The sequence below is a fragment of the Myotis davidii genome, unplaced genomic scaffold (genome assembly GCF_000327345.1).
Source record: "Myotis davidii unplaced genomic scaffold, ASM32734v1 scaffold515, whole genome shotgun sequence".
In the NCBI taxonomy this organism is placed as follows: domain Eukaryota; kingdom Metazoa; phylum Chordata; class Mammalia; order Chiroptera; family Vespertilionidae; genus Myotis; species Myotis davidii.
Genome location: NW_006286242.1, coordinates 475,622 through 491,942, shown reverse-complemented (window position 1 = coordinate 491,942; position 16,321 = coordinate 475,622). Strand labels below are relative to the sequence as shown.

The window sequence follows — 16,321 nt, the reverse complement described above, 5'->3', positions numbered from 1 at the left end:
GTGTTTGCATAGCAAGCACTTTCTTCCTTAGGCTGTGCACTGGTTGGGGGAAGACTGGGGCAAGCAGGCGCAGATGGAGACCACAGAATTGACACAGTCACTGAGCTTGGCTTTATGAAGACCCCACCTGATATCCTGCCACTTACTCCCGCCCAGGGTCTCGAGGGCAGTGTGAGGGTTCCATATACATATTTTATTTCTCTGTCCATGTGGACAGAGATGGGGAAATCTTCATCTGCTCTCCCAACGGTGGAAAAAGCTCTGAATTACTCCCTGAGCCTCAGCATCCTTTCTCATCCAGAGCGAGGTGACGCAGCCTCTTGTTCCCGCCCTGTGGCAGGAGCTGCTGACTGTGGGCACCTAAGAAGCCCCGTTCACACAGACACCCAGGTGGGGACTGGACCATGAGGCTCCTAAAGCGAACTGAGGCAAACCCTTCCGCAGCAGAGTCAGCAGAGAGGGTGGCCATCTGTCTTCCACACCCAGACCTGGCAGAGGTCTGTCCATGGGGTGAGGGAGCTGGCGTCTCCGATGCCCCATCTGACTTCTCTGAGGTTCTAGAGCCCTGAAGTAGGTCCCACTGGGAACAGGAGGACCTGCCTGAGTGGCCCTGAGGACAGCCAGCTGTTTCCCTCCATCTTTCACCCGCTGGAGTCCTACTGAACATGAAGTGGGAGCTGTCAGGCTGAGTCCTGCACTGGAGACCAGAGGTGGATATCGCCTGAAAAGAGGGAGAACGCCACGCCACCTGCTGAGTTCCTATGCAGACAATGGTCCCACCTGCTGAGGGAGTCCTGGCCCAAGTCCCTATACAATGGGGACAACAAGCACTCAGGGACCCTTCATGGCTGTGATGCAGTCGTGTGGAGAAAGCTGGCACAGGACTGGGAGTGTGACTACTTTCCCTCCCTTCCCAGTCCCTTAAAGGAAGAGATGGCTGTGGGCTTTCATGGGTCTTGGTTACTCAATATTCATCATATCCAGATGGAGCACAGATAATCGCTCTGGGAGCAGTTCTGCACCTAACATTTGATGGAGCCATCTTGTGGTCATTAAATTCTGCAAAAATGTCACTATTGGGTAGAAAACCCAAACCAGCATTTCCAAAGGTGTTTGCTGGAGATTTCAGAAATGTCTTTATATGAAGACTAGACAGGGACTGGAGAGCCAACACTTTTAATATTTGAATATAAAGGTACAAATTAGACTGGGTGGTTTAACAGAAATTTATTGTCTCACAGTGCTGGAGTTTAGAAGTCTGAGATCAGCTGTTGGTAGGGTTGGTTTTTTCTAAGGTCTGTCCCCTTGGGTTGGAGTTATCTGTCTTCTCCCCATTCTGTTTCCCTCTATGAATGCCTATCTTTGTGCCCAAATTCCCCTTTCACATAAGGGCTCTAGTTATATTGGATGAGGGCCCACCCTAATGACCTCATTTGATTTGATTACCTGTAGAGTATCTCCAAATATGCTAAGATATTGGGAGTTAGAACTCTATCATATCTTTTTCTTTGGGCAGGGGAGGGGCCATAGTTCCATCTATAACAGACTCCCATGGCATCCTGAGTTACACTTTTGGTGAACACTCATCATTTTCTCCCTGGAGTACATGCTCCTTGTGGAGTCAGAGCCTGGACATGACTGCATTCTCTGGTGAGGCCTACACTTTGTGCACACTCATAAACACTGGAGTGCATGGGGACTGCCATCATGACAGGTCTGTGTGTACATATGTGATCCTAGGAACACACGTCAGCAGGTGATGTGGCTACCACTGGAGTCTGATTGGACTTGTGGAAGGACCCTGCCAACTGCCAGAAAAAACATTTTTCCCACCAGGACCTGGGATGCCATCACTGACAAATGATGCGCCATGCCACCTCTTTGTGATTCCTGATTAAAAACACGAATGTCTCCCCTGCCCAGCCCAGGAAGCACTGGTGTTGGGAGGGGAAGGAATCACTGAAGGTGGAGATGGAGGAGTAGGGAAGCCAGGGGAGGAGTTAGGGTGCCCACTTTATGGTCACCTCCTAGGATGGGCTTTGACCAACAGTGACTCACTTCCCAATGCGTTCTTTCATTGCTTATTTCTTCATCTGTGGAACCACCGACCAAAAAGTGCCAGTCTCCCTGCTCGCCCTGTCCCATTTTATTTTTCTTTGCTTCCACATAGGCTTAGGGCTCCTTGTTTAGTTGTTCAATATTTCTTTACTTTATGGAGCTAACACGTCCTGTTACAACCATTTCAGGATGGATGCTAAAATGGTGTTCAGATGGTAAAGTTGAACTTAATTCAATGAGATTTAATAACAGGCAATTTATGTAGGCCTCCAGTTCAGACACATCAGTTCCAATATTCCCCTTCAGAGACTTCCTGAGCTCCACTGCATAGGTGTCAAAGACCCTTCTCACCACGCTGATGAGGAATGTTAAACCCCGGGATTTGGGACACCTCCTGCCAGTATTGAGCTTGCATTCATTTCTACTCCTGGGACTTTCTTTTCAATGTTAGCAGCACGATATAAAAGCTCAATAGAGGACCAGCTTGTTATTAGAAATGAGGCATGCTGGTCTGTTCATCTTTCTTCTTTATGCACCTGCAAGGATCAACATTATGCCCTGTATATTCAAATGGTGAAACCTGTGGGCTATTTCCACACAAGTTCAACACTCACAGCATATCCAGGGTCCTGATTATAGGCACACAAAATCTCTGGTGTTTTCCCCTTACAAATCCATCTTTCTGATCTAACTCCTGGAGTACATCTATTGTAGGTCGTCTAAAACAGCCCTAACATCTTTTCTCTGGTGCAGAAAGAACAAAAGTATGCAATGCAATGCTTTTATTCTTTCAAAGAAAAATAGGAAGGTTTCTTTGGATCAAATGACACACCAATATAGTCAACTTTACATTATTTGCATTTGAATCATTACCTTGCTCTCTGACTTGTTATTGTCCCCTTGACCCCTACCCACTATCCTGCTGTCCAGAAAGGCTATGTATGGAGGCCTGCTTTGAGAATTATGGCCCTTAACTCTGGACCTGATATAAAGAAAGGCCTGTAAAAACATATCTCCAACCCTCTTTCTGGGCCCAGGAGAGATGCTGCCCACCCTGTGAGAAATGTGGACCCGCCCCGGGGGTGGGGGGGAGGTTGGTGATTTAGCCGCCACACTGTCCCACGTGACCTCAGAACCTCACACACACACAGATAAACACCCAAGGACTGGTGTCTGAGCCCTACTAATAGGAAAATTAAGATGCTGTAAACAAATCAATTTTTCTCTTCAAAAATATATGAGCATGCATCTCTACATTAGTTGATGTAAAGAAAACTCTAGAACATTAATCCAATTATTGAAGTCCTTGTCTTGGGAAGTGATGACAGAGACACTCTCCTTGATCAAACTTTAGTCAGACTTCTCTGAGCCTGACTAGGCCCTGTGCTTGGGCATGTCCTTCAAGAGCCCATTTTTAGTGCGAATCTTGTCAAGTACGTTAGGCCAGCTCCCCCACCCTTGACACCTGATCACCCTTCTATCTGGTCAGGGTCCACATCCTGCACCGGTGCCCAGCTGATGTCTGAGCCCCAAGATCTGCCTGAGTTAAATCCCTCCTTACCCTCGTCCTGATGTTTCCTCTTACTAATTTTCCATCCACTGACCACCACTCCCTCTGCTCTTTGGCTATAAACTCCCACTTTCCATTGTCTATTCCTAATTGAACCCAATTTCTTTCCCTTAGAGCAAACCCTCATTGCAGTGGTCCTATAGCAATAGCCCTTAATAAAGTCAGCCTTACTGTCTCTTTGTTATTGTTAATCCTCTCCTGAGGGTATTTTTTCCATTGATTTTTAGAGAGAGTATAAAGGAGTGAGGGAGGGAGAAAGGAAAGGAAAGGAGAGAGAGAGAGAGAGAGAGAGAGAGAGAGAGAGAGAGAGAGAGAGAGAGAGAGAGAAACATCAATGTGGGAGAGACACATTGATTGGTTGCCTCTCAAATGTGCTCCCACCAGGGCCGGGGATCAAACTTGCAACCCAGGTATGTGCCCTTTACTGGGAATCGAACCCACAACCCTTCAGTGGACAGGTCAATGTTCTAACCACTGACCACACCAGCCAGGGCTCAGCCTTACTGTCTTAACAAGTTTCATGGATAATTATTTCTTTAAGAGCAGCAATATCTATGATTTTCAATTCCTAATTTATTTATCCTTATAATGCTAATGTTTGCATTTTTCACATAGATCAGTGTTACTATTTTTTTAAAACAGCTTTCTTGGGGTATAATAAACATGCCATAAAATATGCCTCTGCACAATTCAGTAAGTTTTAGTACTTTTACATAATTGTGCAACCATCACCACAATCCAGTTTTAGGACAATTTCCATCTCCCCTAAAAGTTCCCTGAAATCAACCTTCCTTCCCACCTCCACCTCCAGTCACCCTGACCTGCTGTCTGAATAAATTAGCCTTTTCTGGAAACTTCCCCTTATCTATCAGAAATGCATTCTAAGACACCCCCCCCTGCCCCCCACGTGGATGCCTTAGACTGCAGATAGCACTGAAGCCTATGTATCCTGTTTTTTCCTATACATACTTCTTATGACAAAGTTTAATTTATGAATTAGGCACAGTAAGAGATTAACAATAATTAATAATAGAACATTATAACAACATGCTGTAATAAGTTATGTGAATGTGGTCTCTCTCTTCTGATAACCAGTCTGTCCACCCAGATGGGTCCTAACTGACTAAGGGTTGGGGAGCATCTACAGCATGGAGACACTGTACAAAGGGATGACCCGTGTCCCATGTCCTGGGTGGGACTGCGCAGGACGGACGGCACAAGATACCATTACACCACTCAGAACTGTGCACAGTTTAAAACTTATGTTTATTTCAAGAATTTTCCATTTAATACTTTTGGGCAACAGTTGATCACAGATGGCTGGAACTGCAGAAAGTCAAACCACAGATAAAGGGGGAGGACTATAAACGAAAGAGAATATGTGGCCCTCGGTGTCTGGCTTCTCTCACTTTCTGAGGCTTATCCATGTTGCAGTATCAGTAGTTTGCCCCTTTAACTCAGGGGTGGGAAATGCCTGGCTTGAGCGCTGTATGAGGCCTGTGAAATCATTTGGTCTGGCCTTGCCAAGGCATTAGGGGTGAGTGAGTTAATTAGATATTTGACCAAATTTAGCTGGCTACATTTTTGTTGTTTTTGGTTAATCCTCACCCGAGGATATTTTTTCCATCTTTTTTTTTTTTTTTTTTTTTTTTAGAGAGAGTGGAAGGGAAGGGGAGAGACAGAGAGAGAAACATTGATGTGAGAGAGATACATCTATTGGTTGCCTCTCGCACGTGCCTGGACCAGGGCGGGGATCAAGCCTACCACCGAGGTACTTGCCCTTGGAACCCGGGATCCTTCAGTCTGCTTTAATGGAGCTCAGGACCCTTCAGTCTGCTTTAATCACTGAACAAACCAGCCAGGGTTAGCAGGCTAATTTTTAAGTTGATAATTTTGTAGGAACCGCAAATGATGTTGTAAATATCCAAGTGGCACTTGGCAGAAAAAAGGTTCCCCACCCTGTTAACTGTTGGGTAATTTGTTGTACAGTGTACCACATTTTGTTTATCCATTTGTCAGTTGATGGATACGTGGTTGCTTACAGGTTTGGGCTATTATGAATAAGGTGCTGTGAACATTCATACACAAGTCTATGTAGACACAGTGTTACTTTTATAATCAGAAATAAAGAAAAACAACAAAAGTAAAGGACCAAATGGATTTTCTGAAATGCATCTTTTACCAAAATGGGAGCTCTATGAGTGGGGATGAAGTTCTAAAATAAGGAGAGAAAGAAGTGGTCTCCTGAGCAGGCTTTCCCTGGTCTGGGCACTGCCCACCAGGAACAAGTAGGTACCACAGTTCCACTACTCTGGAAACTGCTCACATTCACATGGTTCCTTCCAAGCCTTGGAACACACACGATCTCTCATCTGTCCCACTGCAGCTCCGCTATCAATCCCAACCCAAACATCAGAGCCCCTCTGTAAAGCCCTTTAGCTCAAAAGCATCAAGTCATGGAAGCACCAATTGCCTGACTCTGCTGTGTTTAATAAAAGCTCACCAGGGAGGTTTGCTTTCTAAGAGGCTCTGGAGAGCGGCACGCAGCACCGGTGTAGCGTCCTTGGCCAGGTTGTTCAGATTCAGCAATTCTAGTTTTTAGCCGGGGTCCTTTCTCAGTATGCAAAGGTCAAGTCACAGCTATGAATGGAAAGGGATCAGAAAAACCACCTAAGAGAGGATCTACTTCTGTAAGCAGGAAAGAGACATGGGGACACCACAGAGGCAAAGAGGCAGGTGGTGAACTGGCAATGCAAGATGGGGAGCCCTATTTCTAGAGAAGAGGCAGGAAGCACACTGACAAACAGCACTGGGGGACAATGTTTAATACAAGTTGACATACACAATTTGAAAACACTTGGTGGTGATGCATATTGCTGATGACACTTATCTATATCGATGGCAAGCTCTCTAATGGAAGCTCTTATAAGAGTCTTATAGCAACCTGAGTCCCTTTCCATGCATATACGGATCCAGGTGACCTCTTTGAACTGACATAGGCAACCCTGCCTCCTCTTTTTTTTTATTCCTCACTTGAAGATATGCTTATTGGAGAGAGAGAGAGAGAGAGAGAGAGAGAGAGAGAGAGAGAGAGAGAGAGAGAGAGAAAGAAGAGAAGAGAAGAGAAGAGAAGAGAAGAGAAGAGAAGAGAAGCGAAGAGAAGAGAAGAGAAGAGAAGAGAAGGGGAGAGAGAAATATCTATCGGCTGGTTGCCTCTCACATGTGCTCTGATTGGGGATCAAACCCACAGCCTAGGTATGTGCCCTGACCAGAAATTGAGCCTGCAATGTTTTTGGTAAATGGGACAATTCTCCAATCAACTGAGACACCAGGCCGGGGCCCTGCTTCTCTTTTCCACATTCCACTGGTCATCCTTCTGGCTCTTTGAGTCCTTCTCTGTTTCCCATTGCTTACTACCCATGGGGCCTATACTCTTGAGCTCCTTTCTCTCCTACATTTATTTCTTTGGAAGAGCCCACTCATTTTGGTTTAATCTATAATTTCTAAGTGTGTGACTCCATTCCTTAATTTTCATCTTCCCTATGCCAGCTACAGTAACAACAATAATAATAATGCCAGCAGGTACCTAGGATTTGACAATATTTAAGGAGCTTCCACTTGATCCTCACCAAGCATCAGTCTTGTGATGTGGTCAGGAAAGCTGATATTGATTCCTTTATTTTATTTTTTTAAAGGAATTGTAGGTAGAATACATCAGTGATTGCTCAGTATCACATAGTCTTAAGGTGGTGGGACCAGGAGGGGTTACGGTCCCATGGTGGGAGCACACAGGTAAGTGACCATGTTTAAGGCAAATGCTATCCAACATGTTAAACTTGAACCAAAGCAGGAGCAGGAGCAACTTACAGTAGGTCTATAGAATTTGTTCAAACTATGGACCTAGGATTTTAATAACATAAGAGCCTGTGAAGAGTTTTCTGGATCATTTTTAAGTTTTCTAAATGCCTTATATATTCAATATTTGAAAAGGCACAGAGATCCTGAATTTGAGATGTAGATATAGTTGTAGGTAAAGAGCTTCTGTTAAAGGATGATTTACAAAAATATGCCAATAAGTAGTACTTATAACTAATTTTATGAGTGGAATATCTGTCTATTTAGTCTTATGACCTTGTATAAAATCTTGCTCTAACCGCAATTAAAAGAGCAAATACTGTTTAATGATGGACTATTGGTACTAGGTTAACATTTGCAAAAAACATATTTTTTCAGAAAGGAACATGCTTAGAATTCAGTGTGAACCAATCAGTTAATTGCTGTGTTTATTCTGAAGCTTTTATTTTGGAGACCTAGATTGCAAAATGACATGTTTAATGTTAACAACAGGCATTAGAAATTAAGGTTTTTTTATTTCTACTATTTTAGAGTAAAATTGTAGGTAATGTTCCAAACCATCATCAAAAAATGCAGAGCAAACTTGTCTGTATAGAAACTGTACATAAAAACAAGGCACTATACATGTTGAGGAGATATTAAGGTAGAAAGGTGAACTTGCACAGATTCCATGCCAGGATGTGCACATTTTCTGTTTTAGCACCGGAAGCAGCACTCGGAAGAAGTAAGACCTAATGTAATGCTGAAGAAGACGTTTCTGAACACGGTGAAGATACGTAGGTGAAGATACGTCTCGGCAGAAGCAACTCCATCTACTTTGACACCTCCCAAAAAATCTTAAAAGTGAATGAATGCATACTGCTTTGTTAAATACATATTTGATTTATATGGTGTTTATATAAATATATATATTTTAGAATCCATAAACTATCAAAATAACACTTTATAAAGAGAACTGCTTCAAACACACCGGCAACACTGAGCTGGAACAGGGGGCGGTGCTGTGGCTCTGCTGAGGAGCGACGCTGAGCTGCACCGCAGATTTTATTACCATCCCCTGCTGAATCGGGGAGAGAGTTCCGAAGAGTTCTCTTAAACATTTACAAAATACACAGCTACAGGACTAGTGGTAGAGCTAATAACTTCAGGTTTTGAAATCTCTGATTAAAAAATATATTTTAAAATGCCTGTCCAAAAAAATATCCATTTTCCTGGTCCAATGGTATTGAAAGTGACAACAGGTTCCACCAGCATCTCTCCACTCAGAACAGACCTTTGGCTTTCTTCAGGTTCACCTGCTTCCAGGCGGGCAGTGCACTGAATTCCTCTCTTGTCATGTCTAGTGCAAACTGGAAGAATCGAGAGAAATGCCCATGTGCTGAGGAAGAGGCCTCCCGTACCAGCCCAGCATGTGGTTTACCCACTGGCCTACCTGAAGGAACACTCACCTCAAAGTCCTCATCAGTGAGATAAATCTCCAGCTTTAGAGGGTCAACTCCCTCAGGCAGTGGCCTGGCCAGGAGATCAGCCAGGGGGTAAATGGTTTTACAGAGCTTGGCTAACACGTCCTCCACAAGGGTGATCTGATTGGAAACTTCCGTATCCTAGAGAAGAGGAGGGGAAAGAGAAATTCTGTGTCCCATATCTCAACACGCTCTATCACATGCCTGCAGACACACAAGCCTGTCCGATCTGTGTGACAGCCTGGACACCCTCCCTCGGGGAGAAACAGGGCTCTAAATTGGAAAGAAATTGTTCAAAGCCCCCTAGTTCTACCAAAGGCCCAACAAATCCTGTCTCAGAGCTGCATCAGAGAAAAGCTTAGGGAATTTCATTTGAGTAAATTATCACATAAGATTATTCAATTTGAAGCCTAAACACCAGAAGCATCCAAAAAATGATGCTTACTGAACAATATTTAAAAATAACTAGCCTTGAAAGGAATCGCACTCCGCCCCGCCTCCCCACCCCCGCACCCCCCAGGCTCTGTTTCTTAATCCACAATAGAAAAAGAAGGAAAGAAAATGCATCTAGAATATGCTGTGGTTGAATCAGGATTTTTTAAAAAATAATATTTTTATTTCAAAAATATTTTTATTGATTTCAGAGAAGAAGGGTCAGGGAGGGAGAGAGAGAGAAACATCAATAATGAGCGAGAATCACTGACTGGCTACCTCCTGCAGGCCCCCTACCAGGGATTGAGCCCATAACTTAGCATGTGCCCTTGACCGAAATAGAACCTGGGGCCCTTCAGTCCACAGGCCGATGCTCTATCCACTGAGCCAAACCAGCTAGGGCAGGATTTTTTTTTTTTTTAAACCACTGGCCAGCAGTGCAGCAGTATCTGGTATAGACTAGTGGTCAAGAGGCGGGTTTCAGAGACAGCCTGAGGCGAAGACCAGGGGCAAGCTGCTTCCTGTTTCTGTGCCTCAGCTCCTTCATCGGAAAAATGGGGATAATAATATGATTAATCTTAATAGACTGTTGTGGTAATTAAAGGAGAAATCAATGTAAAGTGCTTGGAGCAGTTCCTGCACAGACCAAGCTCTCAGTGAATGCTCATTATTATTACAACTTGCTGATGTGGGAAGCCAACTGCTCACTGGCCAAAAGCCTGCAGCCTGCACAAGGCATTGCACAGTTCCCCACCAGCACCAGTAATGGAGCGTGAATACAAAGAATGGCCATGATTTATGGCCTTGAACAAAGACTGCAGCGACAGTGCTCCTATTCTCTAGAGCGTTGAAACTTGGTGGATCGCGTAGTTATCTTGAACAGAGCCTTCTCACTGACTATGTCGGACAGCAGGCTGCCTGAGCCCTCCCTGTGTAATGACGTCCATTTGGCCACAGACAGGGTAGTATTGGCAGTGATGCCTGCACTATGAAAGGCTTCCTCCGTTGTTAAACAGCAATGAACTTTTCTTGTTTAAATTTATTCAGACCTCCTATAAAATGCACTCATGCCATCCCCGCCCTTCCCAGAAAAACAGTTCTACACAGAAAGAAAACCAAAACAGACCTACCAGCCTACTACCCACCAAGCCAAAACACTATTGGAACTGCTGTTGCTAGCAATGTTAAAAACCTCAGAAATTAAGAAATGTAATATATTTGCAGGAAGCTTCCTTTTTTCTGTGCAGATGGAAATAACATTCTGGTTCACAATATGTTTTGGCAATAGAGATTCTGATAAACGCTTCAGGTGCTAAAGCCAGGTGGTCTCATAAAAGAATATTAATGAGATAGTGAGCAGTACGTTATCAGGAGTGACCCACAATACATTCATTCACTTAGTTATCTGCATATGTTAATGCATCTCAGAATTATTCTGTATCTCTTTTAATACAAGGTCAATGTCTGAAACACGAGCTTTGTTGTGCCCCGTGTGGCCCTTTAGAAGCAACATATTTTTAGCTAACAGAGTGAAGAGATGCCAGCTTTTATTTGTGGATATTTTTAAAGTAATTAAATTCACCTTTGCTTTTCAGTTTTTTAATTGGAGTACTATGTGTAGAAAATTACCAAAATACTTTGATTTCTCCTTAGGCTTTTCTTCTTCCTAAGCTAATTCTACACAGACTTGTTAACATGTCGTAAATGGAAAAGACATGTTCTCACTTTGAAAATGCGATGGGATGCTTCTCCCCACGGGAAAGTCCACCCACAGTCCACCAGGCAGGGACCCACCCTCCCAGGGCAGGGGTGTGCTCACCATTTCTGTGATCTCAGCAATGTCCTCTCTGTGCTCCCAACTGGGAAACATATTAGTGAATGTCAGGGGCTCCAGACCCGCGTGGATCAGGTAGGACTTGGGCGGCGGCTTCTTGATATTTTTTCCTGTGGTCATACAGAATGCCAGTGTCAGTTGACCCCGAGTGGGCACAGAAACATTGTCTTTCTCTGACTTCCCTTGAAACCTTTTCTTATCTGTTTGGATCTCTTGACTTCATGCTTAAAGTCGAAGTTATGAGTATTTCATAACAACACTTGGAAGATGTTTACATAATGTTTGTTTTATGCATGCAACTTTGCATAAAACTGCCTGTACTCCATCTGACTTTATACCAGCCGTGGGCAAACTACGGCCCGCGGGCCGGATCCAGCCCGTTTGAAATGAATAAAACTAAACAAAAAAAAAGACCGTACCCTTTTATGTAATGATGTTTACTTTGAATTTATATTAGTTCACACAAACACTCCATCCATGCTTTTGTTCCAGTCCTCCGGTCCAGTTTAAGAACCCATTGTGGCCCTCGAGTCAAAAAGTTTGCCCACCCCTGCTTTATACTGTCTGAACATGACAAAATGCGTCTGGGTCCTTGGACGGGAGAAAGCCTCTCTCCGTGCTTCTGGGTGGGACTCTCTTCTTCCTGCACTCAGTGTAGTCCTAATGCAGCATCAAGTTCAATGAGAATTAAACAGCTAATGACAGCATTTTATATGTCACTTTAGCTAAAACATTTGGTGGGCAGTTTATTAAGTTATTTGTTACTAAAGAGCTCTTCAAGAACAGAATCCATTGAATACTTAGTGACACTAAACTAATCAATAAAACCTTTAAATTTCAGGTAAGAAATTATTGACGTCTTCAGTTTATATAAAAGTCCATAAATTTTACATGGACAGTATAATAAAAAACCATGAATTGACTATAGACCTTTCTTTTTAGCTATCACGCTATAAATAATAATGAATGGTAACAAGGTTGCCATTGGCTATCCAGTCTGTAGGGGAGGTTTCTACTCCACGACAGTGCAATGCCGTGTGTGGAGAGTGTCATAATTGAGTGCAGAAAGGTTTTAACCAGTCCAGGGCATTCCACAATGTAGGTGACCCTGATCAACACAGGGGGCTAGGGGTACAAACACCCTACGTGGATAAAAAAAAATCCACATGTAACTTTTGACTCCCCCAAAACTTAGTTGCCCCTTAATATCCACAGGGTATTGGTGCCAGGATGCCCCACAGGTCCCATAATCCATGGATGCTTCAGGCTCCTATTTTAAATAAAATGGTGTAGAACAATGCATGTAGTTGGCATCCTCAGATTTCCAACTATGGATCAAAAATACTTTTTGATCTGCAGTTAGTTAAATTCCTGGATATGAAAACTATGGATATGGAGGGCCAACTATATAATTATTGAAAAAAATCTAGGTAAAACTGGACTTTGCAGCTCAAACCTTGTTGTTCAAGGGATAACTGTACAGCCTCTAATATCCAGGGCAACAAGTTAAATGGCTTATAATATAAAAAAGAAAAACGAAATCTCATTCGTGCTGGCAGTTGAGAATACATGAATCTGAAAATTAATAAGCCTCAAAAGTTAAAGGCAAAGAAAACTGGTTTTATCACTGTCTGCCAGGCTTCATCAAAGCTGGCTGGCACATGCAGAAAGGGAAGGCCTGGTCTGGGACGCTGACCAAGTCTGCAGAGAACCAGCTGGGCACTAGCTTCTGAACAATGCTGGTCACCATCCCCCAGGGGTACCTGGCTGGCCCCGGCCCCAACCCCCTTCCTGCAGACGCCTCACCTCTGCAGTACTGGAGCACGGTCTCCATGGCGCTCTTTCGATCCGAGGCCCAGCGAATGCGGGCGGAACCGGTGATCTTGTTCTCAATGGGCCACCAGCCTTGCCAGAGGTACACCTCATGGTGATTGTCCACAAGAAAAAGCGCTGTGAGGGCGAGGACAGACCAGACCCTCAGAAGCTCCTTCCAGGCCCTTCTTCCCCAGCCTAGCAGGTGCTTCCCTCCAGCCTGCCTCTGCCAGGTGGGGAATCCCCTCGGTTGTACATCCAGGAGGAGGGGAAAGGGCCTCTAGGCAGAGGTGGCACTGATGGTGCAGGTACTTTCTTTCCCTCTCCTCCTCTCTCCTCCAGTTCCTTCTCCCTTGGGTCAACTGCAGACCCTACCAGTGGGCCTCTGGTAGTCCACAGGCTGCTAAGAGTGGAAGGGGTAATGCACATGCCACTCAAGGGGTGTTAGTACCTTTTATCTCTTGAGAACATGAACAACTGGAGAGTATTTCATGCTTGCCCTGGGCCTGAGTTCAGCCTGTGTATGACTGCTTTGCAGGTGATGTACATTCATGGTTCTTTTAGAGAGGAATGAGCGCTAAAAATGGTGTTCCTCACTTTTTCTCTTCATCAAACCATCAGCCTGCTCTTACTCCACATGGCCTAGGGCCCTCACTTGCTAGGTAAGCTAGCTCTGAGTCCAGGATTCTGTAAAAACCATACACTTGAAAAGCCAAGTGGAGATTAGTAACCCATCCTGAGCCAGAGGATGAAGGGGGTGGGGAGCAGCCTCCCTTTTTAAAAGATCCTTGCTAATATATCCCACAGTATGACGTGTATACTTATCAAGCTTTTAACATGGTGACCTAGGCTGCCAGTGGTTCCAGGCTCTTGTTATGGGAGAGGGGAGAAGCCATGAGGCAGGGGTGGCCGACCTTGGGCTGGACTGCAGGGAGGGCAGAGAGGTCTATAAACACAGCCCAGTCTGCGGTGACTGTGACTGTCCCAACCAGAACGAGAGCACAGAGGTCCTGCCTTGAGGTGGTGGTCGAGTAGAAACAAACCTCAGCTTGGGCGAGAGCTATGGCTCTGCTGTGCAGCCTTGATACGGCGGATACTGTTCTTTGCCTAATTCAACAAATACTCCCAATTTCCTGCCCCTTGGCCACTTGCTTTCTCAGGCTCCCTTGCATCTGGGGTGGCTATGTGACAGAGCTCTAGCTAAAGGGATATAGGCAGAAGTCTGCTGGGGGCTCCAGGGATAAAAGGGAGAGACGTGGACACGGGGCCCAATACTGCTGTACTCAACCTTTTCCAACAGATGTGTTCGGGCGAGTTAAGTAACCAAGTTCTTATACATGTGGTGGATGCCACTTTTCTTTTGCGGTAGGTATGAAGATTAAATGAGATGATATAAAAAAATGTTCTAGCAGAGTACTTGGCAAATAAAAACTGCCTAATAAGTGAAAAGGGGAAATGGAAAGGCTTTTTGGAAGCCTTCTGCAGCTCCCATGACCACTGCCCTCTGGGGGCCGTACCTGGCTGCGGTGCACTATACAGATCTTCCTGCAGGAAGGGCATGGAATTGACCACAGAGGGGGCTCGGGCAGGATACATGAACTCCGTGGCCAAGAAATCCCCAGAAGAACTGCTGAGGATGAACAGGCGGGGTGTGAAGTTAAAATTTCCAGGATCTTGGAAAGAAAAGAGAACAAAGCTAAAGACAAAATATGTACCAAAGTAAATTTCAGAGGGATTGGAGAATTCACGTAAAACACAAAATAATAAAGGAATTAGTATAAAAATAGGTAGGATTTATCTGCACTTGGAGGTGGAGAGGCTGTTTTAATTATAATTGCAAAAGAAGTAATCAAAGGAGAAAAGATTTATGCACTGACAACATAAAAAAAAAATTGCATTGAAAAAATACCCCCAAACAACAAAGAAAATGAAAAGGCAAGTAAAAATGGAAAATAAGGAAACTTAATATCCTTAGTATACCAAGGAATTTAGTGAAAAGATAAATATCTCAGTGAAAATGTGCAAAAAGGCACAAATAAAACATTCATCAAAGTAGAAATACAATGGCTGAATAATTCATATAGAAATTGTTTAACAGTACTCCTAATTTACAATAATAAGTGAAAACAGTGTTTAGACAACATTTCTGCCCATCAATGTTGGCAAAGGTGGGGAAGGTCATGTACTGCGTCCGTGACTGTGCTGGGAAATACACTTTTGTACACTGCTGGTGAATGAACCTTGGTGCAAATGTTCTGTGGGTACACTTAGTGATATGGATATAGTTGAACACAGCAATTTCATATCTAGGCATTTACCTTAACTAGGAATGAATGCAGATCATTATTTTAAAAATTATTTACAACTCTATCTATACTAATAAAAGGGAAATATGCTAATTAGATTGGATAGACAGGACGTCTTCCGGACGTCCTTCCAGACAAAGCCACAGTGGTGGGGGCCAAGGCAGAGGCAGTTACGGGCGATCAGGCAGGTAGGAGGCAGTGGAGAGCAGTTAAGGGTAATCAGGCCGGAAGGGGAGAGTGGTTAGGGGTGATCAAGCTGGCAGGGGAGCAGTTAGGGGCATCAGGCAGGTAGGCAGGCAGGCAGAGTGGTTAGGGGCGACCAGGCAGGCAGCAGGCAGGTAGGTGAGCAGTTAGGGGCTATCAGGCAGGCAGGCTGGCAGAGGGGTCAGGGGTGATCAGGCAGGTAGGCAGGTGAGTGGTTAGGAGCCAGCAGTCCCAGATTACCAGATTAGAGAAGGTGCAGGCCAGGCTGAGGGACACCCCCCTCCCCATGCATGGATTTTGTGCACCGGGCCTCTAGTATTTATATAATAGAGAAAAATTGGAAACCAAACTCAGCTTTCCAACTCTAAGAGCCAGGTTAAGTAGAAAATGTCATATATGTGAGAACATTCATGGTATGACCCGCAGACATTAAAGTCTAAATATTAACTACTTGGAAAACTGTTCACAATAAACTAAAAGGAGAAACCAGCTTCCAAACAATATGTATAATGCTATCCAAATTTATTTATTTTTTTGCTAATCCTCACCTGAGGATGTTTTTGCATTGATTTTCAGAGAGAGTGGAAAGTAGGGCGACAGGCAGAGAGAAACTTCAATGTGAGAGAGAAACATCATTTGGCTGCCTCCAGCATGTGCCCCAACTATGACAGGGGATCAAGCCTGTAACCGAGGTACATGCCCTTGACCAGAATCGAAACCGGGACCCTTCAGTTTGTGGGCTGATGCTCTATCCACTGAGCAAACCAGCTGGGGCTGCTATCTAAAG

The 16,321-nt window shown here is 44.3% G+C and overlaps 1 protein-coding gene across 9 annotated transcripts in view; it reads right to left on the bottom strand.

The window, feature by feature from the left end:
* Nucleotides 1–7,879: 7,879 nt before the first annotated feature.
* Nucleotides 7,880–16,321, bottom strand: part of SVIL (supervillin) — a 96,284-nt gene continuing 87,842 nt past the window's right edge. For all 9 annotated transcript variants that reach the window (XM_015559933.1, XM_006757520.2, XM_015559928.1 and 6 more), the window contains 5 exons: nucleotides 14,542–14,697; nucleotides 13,019–13,162; nucleotides 11,198–11,322; nucleotides 8,932–9,087; nucleotides 7,880–8,832 (listed from right to left, as the gene is read on the bottom strand). In XM_015559933.1, the coding sequence (XP_015415419.1) occupies nucleotides 8,746–8,832; nucleotides 8,932–9,087; nucleotides 11,198–11,322; nucleotides 13,019–13,162; nucleotides 14,542–14,697 (668 nt within the window). In that variant the 3' untranslated portion in view covers nucleotides 7,880–8,745. The remainder of the gene's footprint in view (nucleotides 8,833–8,931; nucleotides 9,088–11,197; nucleotides 11,323–13,018; nucleotides 13,163–14,541; nucleotides 14,698–16,321) is intronic.